This window comes from Scylla paramamosain, chromosome 23, assembly GCF_035594125.1.
Source record: "Scylla paramamosain isolate STU-SP2022 chromosome 23, ASM3559412v1, whole genome shotgun sequence".
NCBI lineage: Eukaryota > Metazoa > Arthropoda > Malacostraca > Decapoda > Portunidae > Scylla > Scylla paramamosain.
The window spans coordinates 17,207,269-17,227,649 of NC_087173.1; the positions used below are offsets into that span (position 1 = coordinate 17,207,269).

At 42.5% G+C, this 20,381-nt stretch overlaps 1 protein-coding gene across 3 annotated transcripts; it reads left to right on the forward strand.

Annotated features, from left to right (window-relative positions):
* Nucleotides 1–3,703: 3,703 nt before the first annotated feature.
* On the forward strand, nucleotides 3,704–20,348 carry LOC135112304 (lysosomal protective protein-like). Of its 3 annotated transcripts, none has more exons than XM_064026626.1 (12): nucleotides 3,704–4,005; nucleotides 10,199–10,380; nucleotides 15,067–15,272; nucleotides 16,257–16,423; nucleotides 16,804–16,966; nucleotides 17,918–18,052; nucleotides 18,232–18,443; nucleotides 18,621–18,720; nucleotides 18,849–19,018; nucleotides 19,149–19,271; nucleotides 19,372–19,531; nucleotides 19,906–20,348. In XM_064026626.1, exons 4-12 carry the CDS (start codon nucleotides 16,263–16,265, stop codon nucleotides 20,077–20,079), a joined length of 1,398 nt encoding a protein of 465 aa, XP_063882696.1. In that variant the 5' UTR covers nucleotides 3,704–4,005; nucleotides 10,199–10,380; nucleotides 15,067–15,272; nucleotides 16,257–16,262; the 3' UTR covers nucleotides 20,080–20,348. The 3 variants fall into 3 exon arrangements, with proteins under 3 accessions (XP_063882696.1, XP_063882695.1, XP_063882697.1); XM_064026625.1 differs by having other exon boundaries at nucleotides 3,718–4,005; nucleotides 15,070–15,272; XM_064026627.1 differs by lacking the exons at nucleotides 3,704–4,005; nucleotides 10,199–10,380 and adding an exon at nucleotides 15,943–16,113 and having other exon boundaries at nucleotides 15,098–15,272.
* The last annotated feature ends 33 nt before the right edge of the window (nucleotides 20,349–20,381 follow it).

The following is a 20,381-nucleotide window of genomic DNA, read 5'->3' on the forward strand; positions in this document are numbered from 1 at the left end:
CTGTAGAACACCACCTCTCCTCTTCTAAACCTCATCTTCTTTTCCTCACTGAAACTCAGATGTCTGAGGCAACTGACAGTAGCCCCTTTTCTGTTCCCTCCTACTTTCTCTATCTTCATTTTCAATCCAAAGCTGGATGTTGCATTTATGTGCGCAACATCTTAACCTGCTCTTGTGCCCACACTCTTAAATCTTCTGAGTTTTCCACCATCTGGCTATGACTACAAAGTCACCCTCAAACTAAATTTATCTGTGCTGTATACCTCTCACCTAACTCCTCTGACTATAAGAAATTCTTTGACAACTTCTAAAGTGGAGCACATTCTGACTCTTCCCTTTTGCAGAGATCTCCATTCCTGGAGACTTAAATGTTCACCACCAGCTTTAGCTTTCCTCTCCCTTCACTGACCATCCTGGTGAACTAGCCCTCAACTTTGCTACCCTCCACGACCTAGAGCAATTGGTGCAACACCTTACTTGTATTCCTGACCATCTTGGAGATATGTTCAACATTCTTGACCTTTTCCTGACCTCTAATCCTTCTGCTTATGTTGATACCCTCTCTTCTCTGTTGGGCTCCTCCGATCACAATCTCATATCTGTATCTTTTCCTATCGCTCCAGTCCCTCCTCAGGATCCCCCTAAGCGAAGATGCCTCTGGCGTTTTGCCTCTGCTAGTTGGAGGGACCTGAGGAGGTATTGTGCTGATTTTCCTTGGAATGACTACTGCTTCCGTGTCAGAGACCCATCTTTGTGTGCTGAGCGCATAACAGAGTCACTCTCAAACTAAATTTATCTGTGCTGTATACCTCTCACCTAACTCCTCTGACTATAAGAAATTCTTTGACAACTTAACTTCCAAAGTGGAGCACATTCTGACTCTCTTCCTTTTTGCTTTTGCAGAGATCTCCATTCTTGGAGACTTCAATGTTCACCACCAGCTTTGGCTTTCCTCTCCCTTCACTGACCATCCTGGTGAACTAGCCTTCAACTTTGCTATCCTCCATGACCTAAAGCAATTGGTGCAACACCCTACTCATATTCCTGACCGTCTTGGAGATACACCCAACATTCTTGATCTTTTCCTGACCTCTAATCTTTCTGCTTATGCTGTCACCCTTTCTTCTCCATTGGGCTCCTCCGATCACAATCTCATCTCTGTATCTTGTCCTATCACTCCAATCCCTCCTCAGGATCCCCCTAAGCGAAGGTGCCTCTGGCGTTTTGCCTCTGCTAGTTGGGGAGACCTGAGGAGGTATTTTGCTGATTTTCCTTGGAATGACTACTGCTTCCGTATCAGAGCCCATTCTTTGTGTGCTGAGCACATAACAGAGGTGATAATGTCTGGCATGGAGGCGTACATTCCTCTCTTTTTCTCGACCTAAACCTTCCAAACCTTGGTTAAAAAACAGCTTGTTCTCGTGCTATACATGATAGAGAGGTGGCTCACAAAAGATACTTAAGCCTTCCATCATCAGAATCTCATGCACTTTATATTTCTGCCTGGAACCATGCCAAGTCTGTTCTCCAACTAGCCAAAAACTCCTTCATTAACAGAAAGTGTCAAAACCTTTCAAGATCTAACTCCCCTCATGACTTCTGGCATCTAGCCAAAAATATCTCCAATAACTTTGCTTCTTCTTCTTTCCCTCCTTTATTTCAACTAGATAGCACCACTGCTCACTGCTATCACATCTATTTCTAAAGCCGAACTCTTCAGTCAAACCTTTGCTAAAAACTCTACCTTGTATGATTCTGGGCTTGTTCCTTCCTCTCTTCCACCCTCTAACTACTTCATGCTACCTATTAAAATTCTTCGCAATGATGTTTTCCATGCCCTTGCTGGCCTAAACCCTCAGAAGGCTTATGGACCTGATGGGGTCCCTCCTATTCTTCTCAGAAACTGTGCCTCCATGCTTGCACCTTGCCTAGTCAAACTCTTTCAAGAAGGAAAGATAGATGTTGACAAGCAGAGCGCTTGTCAACATCTATCTTTCCTTCTTGCTGGAGGTTTGCCTACATTCAGCCTGTTCCTAAAAAAGGGTGATTGTTCTAATTCCTCAAACTACCGTCCTATTGCTTTAATTTCCAGCCTACCTAAAGTTTTTGAATCTATCCTCAACAGGAAGATTCTTAAACATCTATCATTTCACAACCTTCTATCTGATCACCAGTATGGGTTCCGTCAAGGCCGCTCTACTGGTGATCTTCTGGCTTTCCTTAATGAGTCTTGGTCATCCTCTTTTAGAGATTTTGGTGAAATTTTTGCTATTGCCTTGGACATATCAAAAGCTTTTGATAGAGTCTGGCACAAAGCTTTGATTTCCAAACTACTCTCCTACAGCTTCTATCCTTCTCTCTGTAACTTCATCTCAAGTTTCCTTTCTGACCGTTCTATTGCTGCCGTGGTAGACGGTCACTGTTCTCCTAAATCTATTAACAGTGGTGTAATTCAGGGTTCTGTCCTGTCACCCACTCTCTTCTTATTATTCATCAATGACCTTCTAAACCAAACTTCTTGTCCTATCCACTCCTACACTGATGATACCACCCTGCACTTTTCCACGTCTTTTCATAGACATCCAACCCTTCAGAAAGTAAACATTTCACACAGAGAAGCCACAGAATGCCTGACTTCTGATCTTTCTAAAATTTCTGATTTGGGCAGAGCAGACTTGGCATGTTGGCTGAAATATTTAATTGACCTCCTCATCTGACCTATTGAGTACGATGAATGGGTCTTTGGCCCCAGTGATCTTGATGGCGTATATTAAGTGCTCAGAGAGGGTTTGTAGTAGTTTTATCTTGGTTTTCCCTCCTGGATCAGGGTGCCTAATCCTGACTCGTGCCATGGTACATTGATGAAATAGATTCTATAAGGGGGCAGAACCTGACTGGTGACCACAGTTGAAGATAGTAAAAAAAAAGAAACCTGCCTTTGCAGTGCAGTTTGGTATCCCAGCTGCTGACAACTGGTACAGATACCCTGCTTTGCATTCCTACTCCCATCAGAGTAATTGTCCAATTTTATCAAAGGGCTTAAGGCTCAAAGGGCAAAGGGCTCTAAGGGACCCCTTTGAGGCACTGCCTGTGGGGTTCACCTTCATCACTTCGAAGGTCGCTGAGGGTGAAAGGAACTTCCACTTACGGTCCTGGCTCCACTACCATTTCACTCCTACTCAGTTCCAGCGATGCCTTCACTACTCGGCGGCACAGTGCTATAATCACCCCCTTGTTGTAAATATATATATATATATATATATATATATATATATATATATATATATATATATATATATATATATATATATATATATATATATGTGTGTGTGTGTGTGTGTGTGTGTGTTGTTTCAAGCTTAAAATGTGAGTAGATATTGCATATAATCATCTTTCTATCCTTAATTGTACCTAGCGTCAGGATCTGTATACCACTAAATAACAAATAAAGCCATGGAAACAATACCCACAGTCTAACCCTTTTCTTTTCATTAGTCCTTCAAGCTTAAAATGTGATTGAAATTATTGTTTATAATTAAATCATCATTTTATCCTTATTTCTGATCATCGTGATGGTACACCACTAAATAACTGAGAAAACCACGAAAATACAGCAAAATCTCAGTTTGTCTCAGTCTATAATCTCAGTTTGTCTCAGTCTATCCATCCGTTTTCTTTTTGCCGGTGTGTGTGTGTGTGTGTGTGTGTGTGTGTGTCCTGGCGTTATCACTTATCTGGAAGGGCGTTGCAGCCATCCACCATATCATATCTCCAACCTCTAGGCGTCACCACCTTTTACTTGTCCACCCTACTCGCGGCAGCAGGCGTCGTCCCCTCCAAACGATCCTCCATCATTCACCTCATCTGTGCTTTCCTCAAGACAGGACTGCTGCCACGCCACTGACACCCTCATAGGTTTCTGTCAGGGCTCATACGATCCCTATAGGATCATCGCAGCCCTACTTCATCAAGACCAAGACCAGTCGTGAATTTAGGCCTACACAGGTACGTGGGAGGCCTAGACAGACCCCCACACAACTGTAATTAGTACTAAAAAGCAGGTGTGGAGAGTTAGGACCAGTAAATGTTAGGAGACACCTGTCATCTCGAACAGGTGTGGAGAGATAGGACCAGTAAATGCTAGGGAACACCTGTTATCTTGATTTTTTTTTTTTGCTTTTTACGGATGCGGTGGACATGAATGATCTGGGGCGGGTCTAGGGTCTGCGGATGGTCTGTTGGGGTCTGTGTGAGGCTGGGATGGTACATAGATGGTTTGAGGGCTGTGGATGGTTTGTTGGGATCTGTGTGGGGCTGAGGTGGTACATAGGGCAGATCTGAGGTCTGGATGGTCTTTTGGGGTCTATGTGTGGCCAGGATAGTACATAAATGGTCTGGAGTGGGTCTGGAGTCAGTGGATGGTGTATTGAGGTCTGTGCTGGATTGGGATGATACATGGATGGTCTGGGGCAGATTTAGAGTCTGTGGATGGCCTATTAGGGTCTATGTGGGGCTGAGATGGTCTGTGGGTGGTATTGGAAGGGGCTGGGCTGGTACATGTATGGTCTGGAACAGGTCTCGGGTCTGTGGATGGTGTATTTAGGTCTATGTGAGGCTGGGATGGTACATGGATGGTCTGGGGTCTGTGGATGGTCTGATGGGGTCTATGTAGAGCTGGGGTGGTCTGTGGGTGGTGTTGGAGGGAGTTGGGGTGGGTCTCAGGTCTGTGGATGGTTTATTGGGGTCTGTGTGGGGCTGGAGTGGTGTAAGGATGGTCTAGGATGGGTCTGAGGTTTGTGAATGGTGTACTGGGTTCTTTGTGGGACGGGGGTGGTACATAGACGGTCTGGGGTGGTGTGTGAGGGTTTGATGGTTGTCTGAGTGGGGACTTGGGGTTGTGTCTGGTTGTCTGGGGTGGTCTGCAAGGTAGTGATAATGTGGTTGGGGAATTTTGAACACTAAACACACCCTCATAGCCAAGAAAGTACAGAACCACTCCAAACCACTCTAATTATGAGGGTGATGTCTGACCTCAGCCTGACACACAGTGGTGTTAAAAATTGAGTGTGAAAAGTGTGGGAAGAAATTTATGTTAAGTTTCAGTTTCACTCAACCAACAATATTCTGAGATGCCTTATGTTTTGTGATGATGTATGTAGTGAAATGATCGATTCTCTACCTCTTTTCTGTCTCAAATGTCCAGTTTCAGAGTTATGCCTTTCAAGTCATGCCTGTACCCTTCATCCCCATTGATCCTGGGGGACCAGTGGGAAATCAGGTTTAAGGCTGCGTTTGCACCAAGCAAATTGAATCAGTTCAATTCATAAGGAATCATTTCACTTGAATCATGTTGAGTCAGCACTGTTCCCACTGAGTCAAAACGTCAGAATCAACAAGCTGCCCTTGATGAGAGTGGATGTAGATGCTCTCACTGGAATAGCAGTGTTACTGTGGCTGAGGTGGTGTAGTCATAGTCGTCAAACGAGTGTGAGTGCAGGGATTTGATACAATGAGACCTGGATTTTGGAGTTTTGAACACTTATTCCCAGATTTAGCAAACAATCCAGAAAATTTTTCTTATTTCTTTAAAAATGAACACAGAACAATTTAAAATGCTTGTGGAGTTTAGTGCATCCCGTTCTCAGTGCACAGGATCACAAGGATCACGTGTAAGATGTCTCAAGATACCATACTGATCAGGTCATCCGAAAACATGATGCTCACTCCTTGGCAGAACGGCCATGACTGACAAAAAAAATATGCCTGTGTGAATCATTGACTCTGAATTGCCATGAATCGGTATGATTTGAATTGACTGGATTCTCTTGGTGTGGATGGTTACATTGAAAGTAGTGTAGCAAATCAAGACAAATCATGAATGTAAATACAAGGAGTTACAGATGGTCTGAGTCCCACAGCAAAGTGTGCCAGGGCCTGTATACATAAAACACTTTTAACAGGCTAAAAGTACTTTTTGTGACCAGTTTTACTTTTACTGCTTAAAGTTCCTTAAAAGTAGTACATAGTCACTTTTAAGACCTAAAAGACTTTTAGCAGCTGGGAGTTGTGAGGGGTACTCCTAAATGCCTAAAATTACTTTTAGGTGGCAGGATGACAGCCCAACATCTCAATTTTTGGCAAAAGAGAGGCGTCCTATGATAGTATAGTGACGTTCAGCTGATTGAGAGTTCTGCCTGCCCTTGGTGACATTCTATATGTGATAGAACTTGTGAGGAATGCACTAGGGAGTTCCACTGTAAGGAGTAAGATTATATAAAGGCCAAAACTTCGGTACAATACAGCCATCATCCAAAACCCTTCAGGCTCACGCACTACATGGCATCCTCAGATTTCTCTCTCTCTCTCTCTCTCTCTCTCTCTCTCATGGATATTATGAGGAGACAAACACGCTATATAAGCTGCAAGATTCCCCACTGTCGTTAGTGTTATTGATGGCACACATAAGAATCACTGCATCCAGAGATTAGGAGGCAGAATATGTAAATAAGCCATGAAATAAAGCTAACTGTATAATGAAATTGTAGCTCATGACACTGAGATCTATTTTAAATTGTGTGTGTGTGTGTGTGTGTGTGTGTGTGTGTGTGTGTGTGTGTGTGTGTGTGTGTGTGTGTGTGTGTGTGTGTGTACGCGCGTGCGTGCGTGCGTGTGTCAAACTAATTTAACCCATCACCTCACTCTCCAAGTAACTGGAATGTAACTTACCTCACCCAGACATTCCACAGTTCCTTGCTGAAGGTAAGTACAATTTAACAAATCCTTCTGAATTCCACCAACTTAACCAAGTCATCTCACAGCTGCTTGTAGGGAGTGGAATTTAATAAAGTTAACTGCATTCAGTCAAACTCAACCATCCCCACAGCTGCTTGCAGGGATAAGCAGAATTTTGATGTGCACTAAGCAGAGACTAGTATGTCATCCAATTATCCTGAATGGGCTGTCTCTCTTTCCTTAGCTTGGCCAAGCTGCTACCACCATTGTTGTGTTGACATCCCCGGGGCAGGTTCAAGTCTGAACTCACCTCTTGTACATAATTTAACTCATAAAATATGTCAGTAGTCCAGTTCTTTTTATTGAAAAGTGAAATATAAATTAACATTAAATAATTTTATGTATTGTTTTGACATTCAATTGCAAAAACATGATGGTTAGGTTCTTTCTTAAACGCTAAACACGGCACATGTACTGAGTTTAGATTTTACTTTTGTTCCTAGGTAATAGGGACTTAAAAAAACTTTTATGGTTTCTTGTATACATTTTTAGCATTTACTTTTAGTTGAGAGTAAATTTAAAAGTCTTTTAGGGGTTTTTATGTATAAGGACCAGCAGATGTGTGACATGAGAGAGGATGAGACTGTGGAACATGTGGTGCTGGAGTGTGTGAAGTATGCCAGAGACAGGGATGAGATGGTGCAAGTGGTGCTGAAGGAATTGGGAATGTCAGAGTGGAGAAGACAGGAAGGGAATGGATGGTGTTGCTGCTGGGACTGTGTGGGGAGACAAATGAAAGGATGATTGAGAACATGTGGAGTGCTAGATGTACGGATTAGTGGTGTGAAAGATGATGCCTGTTTTTGTTTGCTGTTTTATTTTTTTCTGTTTCCCTACAGAAGTTGCTGTTATAAAAGCCTGGTTTAGGAGTAATCCCAAGCCACTTGTAGCATCAAGCTCAAGACCATGTTGATTCCTCATGAATTGAATTAGATAAATTCGCATGGTGTAAACGCAGCCCTAGGGTGGGGAGCATTAAGTCAAGTGATGTGTGTTACAGAAGTGGTTGGAAAACCAGAAAATCAATTAACCTTCCCTTCCTGATGGCTTCCTGGCCAACCTTCCCTTCCTGATGGCTTCCCAGCCAACCTTCCCTTCCTGATGGCTTCCCAGCCAACCTTCCCTTCCTGATCACTTCCCAGCCAACCTTCCCTTCCTGATGGCTTCCCAGCCAACCTTCCCTTCCTGATCACTTCCCAGCCAACCTTCCCTTCCTGATGGCTTCCCAGCCAATCTTCCCTTCCTGATCACTTCCCAGCCAACCTTCCCTTCCTGATGGCTTCCCAGCCAACCTTCCCTTCCTGATGGCTTCCTGGCCAACCTTCCCTTCCTGATGGCTTCCTGGCCAACATTACCTTCCTGATGGCTTCCTGGTTGACTTTCCCTTCCTGATGGCTTCCTCTGTCTTGGGTTCTATATGATCTCCATCAGTCCCCTCTGTCCCAGACAACCCTCACCCTGGGGGTACGTGGCCACCCTCCTTTTAGTGTGTCCGGCGTGTGTCCTGCTTTTGTGTTTGTTGTTCAGGTTTCCTCTCCTGTCTTCCCTCGTTCCTGATATCCAGTATGAATTTCCCTTCCAGTGTGGTGACCAGCTTGTTTTCTCCTGTTTCCTCTGTCTTCTCTGTTTCTTCTTTCTTCTTATTTCTTGTTCTCTTCTTTCTTCTTATTTCTTGTTCTCTTCTTTCTTGATCCTTATTTCATTTTCTTTTCTTCCCTCTTGTTACATAATACAGCATGTGGCAAGGGGTGTGGCAAGGGGTCACCACACACACCTCAGGTCCATCAATGCTGCCCTTACTGTCGTCTTGGTGAAACTCTCTGTGAACACCACTGATGGTGCTTCCATTCAGGTTTTGTGTGTCTTCAAGCCTCCCTGGCTTTCTCCTGCTGCTGCCTTCGCACTGACTGCTCTCCAGATCTTGCTTCACATGTGGTGGTTCCATTCATCCACTCACACTGCTCCTCTAAACAGGGTGGAATCAAAAGCATTTTTTTTTTTTTTTTTAAGTAGGAGGGGCACCAGCCAAGGGCAACATATATATATATATATATATATATATATATATATATATATATATATATATATATATATATATATATATATATATATATATATATATTTATTTATTTATTTATTTATTTATTTATTTATAAAAAAGGCCCACTGAGGTGCCAGGCCCCAAAGAGAGCTAAAAGCGATTTAGCATTTTGAGTAAAGGGTGTGTGCGTAATTACATGCATGTAATTTTGTGTGAAGGAAGGGAGTTGTCTTTACAGGGCAGGCTTTGACTGCCCCCTTATGTTGTGAGACACAAAGGGAAATGTTCAGTGAGGTCACATCTGGGCTAATGATGAGTTCCAGTGTTTGAGACCTCACTGGGAGTTATTATCGTTTGGCAGGTGTCCACTCCTGTCCGCTGACTGTCTTCAGCCTCTCTCTCTTCCCCCTCAGCACCTCCTGTGTGATGTGTAATGGCTTTCTATCTCATTTTTAGAATATATGTTTGTATTGTATGTATGTTTGTTGTTGTTGTTGTTGTTGTTGTTGTTGTACAGAATATGTATGAGAGATTGAGAATACATGTAAACTTTTGCATTACAGAGGTGGACAGAATAGGGGTGAGAGATTAAGAATACTGGTTAACTACTCTTGCATTAGGGAGGTGGACAAGAATTGGGGTGAGAGATTGAGAATATTGGTTAATTCACGCATTAGAGAGGTGGACAAGAATAGGGATGAGATTGAGAATACTGGTTAATTCTTGCATTAGGGAGGTGGACAGAACAGGGGTGAGAAAAGCAGGCAGGGAGTTCATGAGTTTACCAGTGAAAAGGATGAAAGATTGAGATGGAGAGGGGGAAGAGAGAGAGAGGCTGAAGACTTTCAACATTGCCTCTCTGATCTTTCCAAACACTAACTAACCTACTACAACCCCTCTACAACCTCCCTACCTCTGTAGCCTTTCCAAACACTCCCTAAACTACTACAACCCCTGTACAACCTCTACAGCCTTTCCAAACACTCCCTAACCTACTGCAACCCCTCTACAACCTTTCCAAACACTCCCTAACCTACTTGAACCCCTCCACAACTTTCCTGCAACCTCTATAATCTATACAAACTGCTTAACTTACTATAACCCCTCTACAACCTCCCTACAACCTCTATAGCATTTCCAAACACTCCCTAATCAAGTACAACCTCCCTACAACCTTTCCAAACACTCCTTAACTTACTACATCTCCTCTACAACCCCTTTACAACCTATCTACAACCCATACAACCTTTCCAAACACTGTTTTACATAAAGGATGATGGTTTGGTGTGTGGATGTTTTTCATTGTGTGACTCCACTGCCTTCCACTCAGCCCCCTCATAATCCTCATCCCTCCCTGCTCCACAGATCAGGCCAGAGTCCAGGCTGCCAACCTGCTTGGCACCCACCACACTGACCAGCTTCCCTGAGGGTCCGTGCAGGACAGGCTGTGGCGTGTGCTGCCAGGAGCATTGCTGCAGTGGAGACTGTGAGGCTGGTCAGCAGCATGAGTGGCCAGCAGCAGCAGCAGCAGCAGCAGTCTGCCTCAGGTGTGGAGAGGCACAGGCATGGTGACAGGAATCACCAGGAGGCAGGCAGCTCTGGCCACAGAGAAGCCAAATTTGTGTGTCAGCTGTGTGATAAAACTTTTAAATTTAGAAGTGAGCTCAGGTACCATGCCCTGACACACAGCAGTGTTAGGGATTATGTGTGTGAGGAGTGTGGGAAAAAATTTACCAAAAAGTCTCACCTCACCAGACACACCCGAAACACCCTGACACACAGTGGTGTTAGGAATTATGAGTGTAAGGAGTGTGGGAAAAGATTTACCATAAAGTCTCACCTTACCAGACACATCCTGACACACAGTGATGTTAGGGATTATGAGTGTGAAGAGTGTGGGATGAAATTTACCACAAAGTTTTCCCTCACTAGACACATCCTGACACACAGTGGTGTCAGGAATCATGAGTGTGAAGAGTGTGGGAAGAAATTTACCACAAAGTCTTCCTTCACCACGCACACCCTGACACACAGTGGTGTCAGGAATTATGAGTGTGAAGAGTGTGGAAAGAAATTTACCCAAATGGGTAACCTCACCACGCATATCCTGACACACAGTGGCGTCAGGAATTATGAGTGTGAAGAGTGTGGGAAGAAATTTACCCAAAAGGGTAACCTCACCAAACACACCCTGACACACAGTGGTATCAAGAATCATGAGTGTGAAGAGTGTGGGAAAAAATTTACCACAAAGTCTTCCTTTACCACACACACCCTGACACACACTGGTGTCAGGAATTATGAGTGTAAAGAATGTGGGAAGAAATTTATCCAAAAGGGTAACCTTACCAAACATACCCTAACACACAGTGGTGTCAGGAATTATGAGTGTGAAGAGTGTGGGAAAAGATTTTTTACTATTAGTGCTCTCGACACACATGCCTTCAGACACACTGGCTTAAGGAAGTTCAAATGTGATGTTTGTGGCAAGTGTTTCAAGACAAAGTCTGACATTGCCAAGCATGTGAGGATCCACTTTTGAGGTGGCTGTACCCTTGCCTGCTGTGGTGGTGTGGTAGTAGTACAATGGCCCAGCACTTGTTTTGTTGGCAGTACAGGTGTGACTCAATAAATGTCTGTATGGTGAACCTTTGTGTATAATTATCTGTGGTGTGTATGTGTATGCACTGAATTGTCATGTCATGCTTGAGCTCTGTGTATGTATTGTAACTAGTCCCTCCACTCTCATCCACAAGGTTCCGTACTGCATGTCACCTCTGTCTGTCTGAGGATTGAAATGTAAATAAAAATGTGGTATATTGTTTATTTACCTTATTTTTCTTATATTTTCCTGGCATGGGAGTCCCTACACCAAATAACTGAGAAAACCATGAAAACATGGTGCCGTTTCACTTTACATCATTCTAACCCTTTATATATTATATATATATATATATATATATATATATATATATATATATATATATATATATATATATATATATATATATATATATATATATAAAGGGTTAGACTGATGTAAAGGGAAATGGTGCCATGACAGTCTAACCCTTTATATATATATATATATATATATATATATATATATATATATATATATATATATATATATATATATATATATATATATATATATATATATATATATATATATATATATACCCAAATATATCAGTCAACAGGTTGTATGAGGCAGTGGGGTGGGCAGAGACCCAAGGTGTGCATGCCAGAGAGAGAGAGAGAGCCTTGCTGATCCTGGAGCTTATTATTTTATTTTATTTTTCTAATATAAGAGGGTGACTGGCTGCAGTCAATAAAAATTTAAAAGAAAAAGGCCCACATGAGTGTCAGGCCCCAGAGTGAAGTCAGAATAATCAAATGTTGATGGAGAACTGTCTTGAAGCTTCTCCCTTGCAAGAGTTCAAGTCATAGGAAGGAGGAAATACAGAAGCATGCAGGGAGTTCAGGAGTGTACCAGAGAAAGGGATGAAAGACTGAGAGTACTGCCTTACTCTTGCATTAGGGAGGTGGGCAGAACAGGGTCAAGAGGAAGAAGAAAGTGTTGTGCAGCGAGGCTGCAGGAGGAGGGGAGGCGTGGAGTTTGCAAGATCAGAAGAGCAGTTAGCTTGAAAACACCGGTGGAAGATATCAAGAGATGCAACACCACAGCGGCGAGGAGGCTGGCAGCTGCCAATGTGGACTAGAAGTGAAAAAAAAGTTTGGAGCTGATATAAAAATATATCTTCATCCTGCTCCACACTCATTGAAAAGAAAGAGGACATGAAGAATTCAGGACGGTTCCTCCTCTTCCTAGCTGTCTCTGTTTGATCCATGACACCTTTTGCCATGTTGTCCTGTCTGCATTTGGTTGGGAGTTAACCAGTTCCAGTATGGTTCTGCAATTCCTCACGTGGGGTTACCTCTTAGGACCCTATTCTGAAACACTTCTGCACTGCACCTCCATTACTTTTCATCAGCTCTAGATGAAGTGATTTGGATTTTTAAAGGTGTTTCTGATGCCAGATTACCATGATTTCTATACTATTAATAACAGTAGGGACACTCTTGAGAACCAGACTAATCATCTCTGTGGCCTTGGAAAACAGTGGTGAGAATATGGGCCTGTGTTGTGGCCAAGGCCCCTTCAGTCAGAGCAGGGGAGAGGTCTTTCAAATGACACTGAGGGAGGTTTGTACTGGCCAGATAGTTGTAATGGATTGTCCTTGTTTTCCTCTTCACCACAACTTTCTCTGATGGGAGCCTTGATAAAAGACTTAGCTGCAGATGAGAGTGGAGAGACTTGTTACAGTACACACACACGGAGTTCAGGCATGACGCATGACAATTTGGTGCATACACACACACACTGCATATAATCATACACAAAGGTTCACTATACCTGTACTGCCAACAAAAGTGCTGGGCCACTACTACTACTATTACTACTACCACACCACCACCACAAGCAAGGGTACAGCCACCTCAAAAGTTGATCCTTACGTGCTCAGCAATGTCTTGAAACACTTGCCACAAACATCACACTTGAACTCCCTCAAGTCAGTGTGTCTGAAGGTGTGTGTTGAGAGGAGAAATGGTAGGAAATCTTTTGCCACACTCTTCACACTCATAATTCCTGACACCACTGTGTGTCAGGATGAGTCTGGTGAGGTTACCCTTTTGGGTAAATTTCTTCCCACACTTAACATTCATAATTCCGGACACCATGGACTGTGCGTCTGGGTATGTCTGGTGAGGTTACCCATCTGGGTAAATTTCTTCCCACACTCCTCACTCAGGGTGTGTGTGTGTGTGTGTGTGTGTGTGTGGTGAGATGAGACTGGTAAATTTCTTCCCACACTCTTCAATACTCATAATCCTTAACACCACTATGTCGGGGTGTCTGGTGAGTTACGACATTTTGGTAAATTTCTTTTCACACTCCTCACATTCATAATCCCTAACACCACTGTGTGTCAGGGCATGGTACCTAGGTTAGCCCACTTCTACATTTAAAAGTTTTATTACACTGGAATGCCAGTATAGGATGTTCTATATTTCAGCCATTATGTCACTCATTAATTATATAGCTGCCTCCTATCTTAGTATAGTTTAGTGTCGTACAGCTTCACTCTATAGAGGTTATCAGAATGACACCATGCGGATAATCTTAGTATTCCCAAGAACGGCTAAGATAGAGATTCTCAGTCTCAGAGCAGAGCTGCCCCTGCCGAGCATTGTGTAGGACCCTAATGGGTAGAGGGAATTGGGTGTCGCAGTCACACCATTATCCAGATTATTTGTACTGGTTCTCCCTTTCTTTAGGCAGGGACCCTGTATATGACTATAGAATCCTTGCTTGAGCTGTTCCCTACTAGTGCCACCGGCACTTCCCGCAGTGACGTCATACTTCCGAATTCAGTAGGCCTTTGTATGAACAAAGATTTCATCCTAAATCTGAGACCACTTATTAGCAATAGCTAATAATAGCTTTTTCACCTTTACCACATCTGATAAAACTGAACAACGGCAGCGCAAACAAATTACCACGCGATGTACGATTTTGTTGTTATCCATAGCAATATTTGCATTGGTCTCTCTCTCTCTCTCTCTCTCTCTCTCTCTCTCTCTCTCTCATGCACTGTGAGGACACATCAAGAGAGAGAGAGAGAGAGAGAGAGAGAATATTTTGTATCCCCACAAAAAAAGTCACACTATGGGGGACTTAAAAAACTGAAATTTGAACCCAAAATCATTAAGTTGGACACATCTACCCAAGCTGAGAGCGAAGTTCGTAAGACTATTATGAGCCGGCTCTCAGTTAATTAGTACCCTTCATCCTGGGAATTTGTGAGTATTAAAAAAAATAAATAAATAAAAAAAAAAAAAAAAAGCATCAGGGTAACCGTGCCAAAGTAATGTCAATGACTCTCTTTGTTGTAGAGAAGAGTTACGACAAGCATATCCGGGTGCCAGCCAACTCAATCTTTAGCAACAGAATTCATATGATGAGTGCTGGCGTCCTGAGAAAAAGACGTTCGAGTTGATGGTCAACTTTCAAGCCGTGACGCGACAACACAACCTTTGTGTTAATGGACATATATTACTCTTCCCTAGGTCTCGTACCTTCAATGAGATAGTTATGTCTGTGAGTTGTATTATATGAAACTCGGGCTGGTTGGAGAGCCCAGTCAAGCAGTACGTAATATCTCCAGCAGAAGGATTGGGACACGGGTTGACGGTCACGTGTAGGTGAGTCGCGGCACAGGAAGGGGCGGTGCACCAGAGAACCAGTCAGCACCCGGCCAGCTGTTCTTTATAAGACCCGCCAGCTGCCGTCACCCATTTCTGCTCCAACAACTGAATTGTGCGGTGCTGCGGCTGCTGTGTGACTTACTGCGCCCAGTTGTCAGTGCTCTGGGTGAGTTATTCATTGTGCGTTTTGATTATTGTATTAAGCATCGCTTCTCTTACCTGCCTTCTGCCAGTCCACGTATTCTGAACTCTGAAGGATGCATAAGTTATATATATATATATATATATATATATATATATATATATATATATATATATATATATATATATATATATATATATATATATATATATATATATATATATATATATATATATATATATATATTATTTATTTATTTATATATTTATCGAGGCGAACACTGTTGTTTACCAGTGTTGCAGATGATATATTTTAAGTGTAAGCAGCACAATCGTAATATACATTATAAAGTTATTTATTATTTATGAAAGGGTCTTCGGCCAAGGGCAACAAAAATGCCCATTGATGATGAAACGTCCCCAAAGACAACTGTCAGAAACTCATAGAAACTCGCAGACGACTCCTGGAAGAGGCCGATCAAGCCTGTGATTCCAGCTCCAAATTACACATTCTGGATCTTATGATAATGTGGTCGAACTTGTGATTGGGGCACCGTATTTTTGTCAAAAGGATAGTCAATGAAATTCAGTTAGGATCATGATAGCTTAATACACTCCATAGTGTGTCAAAAGTCGTTTATTTTGTACTTTGTATCATGTACTTTGATGCTTTTAAATGGCTGATATATTTTCAGCCTCGTGTTACGCAGTCTCCATTTGGCCTTTGTTACATGATGGGAAAGGCATTTGCACCACTTGTAAAGTGGTTGGACTGTGGTATAGCATTAAAGAAGCTGGTAAAGCTGAGGAACTGAATGACTGATTTCACTAACTGCACTGCTAAATGGTAACACTGGACTTGGGAGGTAAAGGAACAGTTGCAGAATCTGAAGAACTGCACTGCTGGATTACTTCAAAAAACTTGAAACTACAATCTATATTTTAGAGGCTAAATGTGTCAGGGAAAATATAGCATGCTGCATGTTCACGTGCCTTTCTTCCTGTTCAGGCAAGAATGTATATGCTAGCTGTAGTGGTGGTGTGTCTGGTGGCAGGGGCCAGCTCTGCCCCTGCGGCTGATGAGATAAGACACCTGCCAGGACTGAACCATGACATCGCCTTCAAGCATTACAGTGGATACTTGTCTGGTGCCCCTGGAAAGCATCTGCATTATTGGTAAGTTGACTTCTTGAATTCCTATCGTTAATATAAATGCAATGAAGTATATATTAAAAAAAAAAAATTCCAGAATGTATTTCCATTTTCAAGCACTTCTTTCCCCATCTCCCCATCTCCACTCCATAATCCCACTAATTTTTTCAATAAAGAAAGTTTTCATGAAGTGAATGGGCAAATGTGGGGTAGAAGCTTAGAGTACTTTAACCATAATACCCAGAGAGATGAACCCACAGATGGCCACACCTTCAGACACAATGGTAGTGCATTTGTCCTGACTTCCTGGATTTAGCAATCAAGAAATCAGTTATTAAACACAAAATACTAGTTTTCCTGATAGCAACTCCATTGCAATCCAGTAAGTGACTGATCCATGGCAGGTTTGTGGAGTCTTCCCGAGACCCTGTGGCTGACCCAGTGGTGCTGTGGATGAATGGCGGGCCAGGCTGCTCCTCCATGGAGGGCCTGCTAGCAGAGCTGGGACCCTACCTGGTCAACCCTGATGGCAAGACCCTGAAGGAGAACCCCTATGGCTGGAATGTTGTAAGTTGTCCAAAGATGGATTGGAAACTATTTTTTTATCCTCATGTCTTCATTGCTTGTAAAGAGTGTTGATGAATTTGAAGATCCTAATAGGAGGGGAAGACCACTTGAAAGCTGGAAGGAAATAGGTGCTAATAGAGGCAGAACACTTGAACAAATAAGTGTCTGTAGAGGAAGAGATGGAAGGGGCATAGTTTTAGAAAATTTGCCTTTATTTAAAGTTTTCAGCTCTTTTTAGGACTGATGTCATTTCTAGAAATTATCACTAATACAGTTTGACTTAGGAAATTGATTACATCATGCAATTTGTTACTCGTCATTAAGGAAATGTGAGTGAATCCAGTGGACTCAGGTGCACAAAGGAAGCACCCACTCATAAAGACCTACACTCTGTATACTTCCCCAAAACAACAAGTTAAAAGTTGCACTGAACTTTCAGTTTGTTGTTGATGTTAGATAATTAAAGTGATTGTTTTCCCAGAGCCTTGAGTAACTTTTGGATCATCTGTAATCTTTGATGTCAGTGGTGGTGTTACCTGTGAGAGCATGTGTTGGGGAACACCTTTCTCTTATAGCAGGTGTCTCAGTCCACTGTTGTGGAAACCGACAGTTGCAGTTGCAAAACCAATTTTTGTAACTGAACTAATTCAACTTAATTAGCTGATGTAATTATGTTTAGTCTCCCAATTAAGCTACAAACAGAAGCAGACAAACATAATCAATACAGACATTACCGTGCCACTGAGTTGCTGGATGTGTGTCTTATTCTTCAGACAATCACAAATTGAGTTATAGTGCGTGATGTAGGTTATTCCTCCTGAATCTAGCAAGTGTTCTGATGAAGTTTTCTGGTTCATTTATACATTTAATGTCATGGTTATTTTCCACTAGTACAGAATGCTCTTAGTGTTGCTTAATTATTTCAAGGAGGTTCATAATTTTTGTTTCCAGATGGCAAATGTGTTATTCCTTGAGGCGCCAGCTTGTGTTGGGTTATCTTATGATGACAATAATAACTGTGAGACTGGTGACGATGAGACATCCCTGTCTAATTACTTGGCTCTTCAGGACTTCTTCCAAAACAAGGTAAGGATCTTGGAAACATTACTCATCACCACATTCTTCATACAAGTGAGATAGATGGTGCATCATAAAACTAATAATTCTCCCAAGCTAATGCTCATACAAATTATGTATGTTAGGTACAATTATATCATTAGCTATCACCATCCAACTGTTAACATCCTTACTCACATTTTTTTCAGTTCCCTGAGTACCGAAACAACAGCTTCTTTATCACTGGAGAGTCCTATGGAGGTATATATGTACCCACCTTGGCTGTGAGGGTCCTCAAGGGAAAGGATACATTCCCCATCAACCTGCAGGGCTATGCTGTAGGCAATGGTTTGTCCAGCTATGAGCTCAATGATGACTCCATCATTTTCTTTGGTTACTACCACGGCCTCTTCGGGGATGAGTGAGTAGACTGGTGGTCTCCTGTTTGGTTGTGATGAGTTTGCTTGCTTTGTTTCTGACGGTGTTGTTTTACTGTTGTGCCTTTATTGCCTGAATTGTTTGGTTATTGGTGAGAGACGAGTTTTATTGCTGGGAGACATTTGCCACCTGATGCTTGTAATAAGTGTTTGTATGTCAGCCTTTGGGTTCGCCTGGTGGAACACTGCTGCAGTGGTGGCCGCGCTTCCAGGCAAACCTGCAACTTCTCCAACTCCAAGTGGCCGATGTGTGCCCTGGCGGTGGGTATTCTTGTGGGGCTGCTTTCCTAGATTTGAAGTCTGATGTTGTTGCTGAGTGTTTACAATTGTATTAGACCATATTTTTACTCAGGTAGCAATAAAGACACTAATCAGGTCTTCATTGGCAGGTTGAAAAGGCCTCTGACATCATCTACAATGAGGGACTGAACATGTACAACCTGTATGATAACTGCCCCCACACATCAGCTGGCAGTTTTTCACGCCATGAAGCTTTTCTCTCCAACATTATGAGAAAACACCACTTCCATAAGACCATGATGATGAAAGCAAAGAGCAAGTAAGTCTATACAAAGAATTGTCCCAAGGATGACTGTTCATTGGTCTGCTGCAATTCTTCACAAGTCTTGTAAATTGTTGCTTTGGCTGTGTGCTTGACAGGCATTAGCAGGAATACTTTTCTCTTTCAGTAAGAATGTGAAGCTGGACCCTCCCTGCACTAACGGAACAAACCTGCTCAATTACCTCAATACCCCTGAGGTGCGCACGGCTCTCCACATCCCCCTGGATGTTGGAAAATTTGAACTATGCAAGTAAGCAGATAGAGGATGTGGTAATTCAAGGAAATATATATTGATCCCAAGATTTAGTCATGTATATTCATTCTTGTACATGAAATTGGATGTCTTTCAGTGATGAGGTGAATTTCAAGTACAAACGTGAATACTCCACCATGAAGCCCCAGTATCAGTACCTGACGAGCCAAGTGCGGGGACTCATCTACAACGGAGACATTGACATGGCCTGCAACTTCTTAGGAGACGAGTGGTTTGTGGAGAGCCTGGGCCTGCAGGTGAGCTTCTTTAAGCTTTGCAATGCCCTTGATGATTACTGTGCATGGTGGGTTGTAGCCTCTCAAAATTTTATCCATTCTGATGCCTGTTCCTGTGAACATCCTTAGCTTTAAGGAAACTGATTGACCTGATCTCCAGATGCCCTGTCCTTAAATCTCCTATGTGACACTGACACCCTCCTGCCAGGGTTTGGTTACAACACAAGATAGTAATTATTATTTCCCTTTATAGTGATATACAAGAATAAATGTTGACTTGTGTTGTGTACATCTCCTTTGAGGATCTAGGAACAGGTGTCAAAAATTGGCCAGAAGACATGTTTGCTTTCAGTTACATGGAAAATTCACAATTATAATTACTGTCCCCACAACAGGTGAAGGAAGGACGCAGGATGTGGCACCAGGGAGGGCAGGTGGCAGGCTTTGTGAAGCGTTTTGCCAATCTGGACCTGGTGACTGTGCGAGGAGCCGGACACATGGTGCCGGAGGACAAGCCAGCACCAGCTCTCAAGATGATCACCTCTTTCATATTCCAGAAGCCTTACTAGGAAGGTGACCTGCAATTGTCTTGTGATACTTTTATTTAAATGATACTTTAAGGATACCTTCACTGTGGTAATTCTTCTTAATATAGTACAGTAGAAAGGATATGAAATAATCATCTAAAGAAAGAAAACATGTAATTTGAAAACCATTGCCAACTGCTGATGTTGTTCTGTGTTTCTACACAATGTTAAGAGATGAACACCCATTATGAATGCTTCATGCCAGTAATGAACAAATGTATGAATAAAAGAATCTCTGGGAAAAGGATAAATTTTCAGTCTTTATATATACCTTGCCTTGGTGT

Bases quoted from the DNA above. Each gene is read 5' to 3' on its own strand.
- LOC135112304 (XM_064026626.1), top strand. From the start codon at position 16,263: ATGTATATGCTAGCTGTAGTGGTGGTGTGTCTGGTGGCAGGGGCCAGC. The intron at 16,967-17,917 runs GTAAGTTGTCCA...TTTTGTTTCCAG, and splicing joins ACCCCTATGGCTGGAATGTT to ATGGCAAATGTGTTATTCCT. The intron at 18,444-18,620 runs GTGAGTAGACTG...TTTGTATGTCAG, and splicing joins CACGGCCTCTTCGGGGATGA to CCTTTGGGTTCGCCTGGTGG.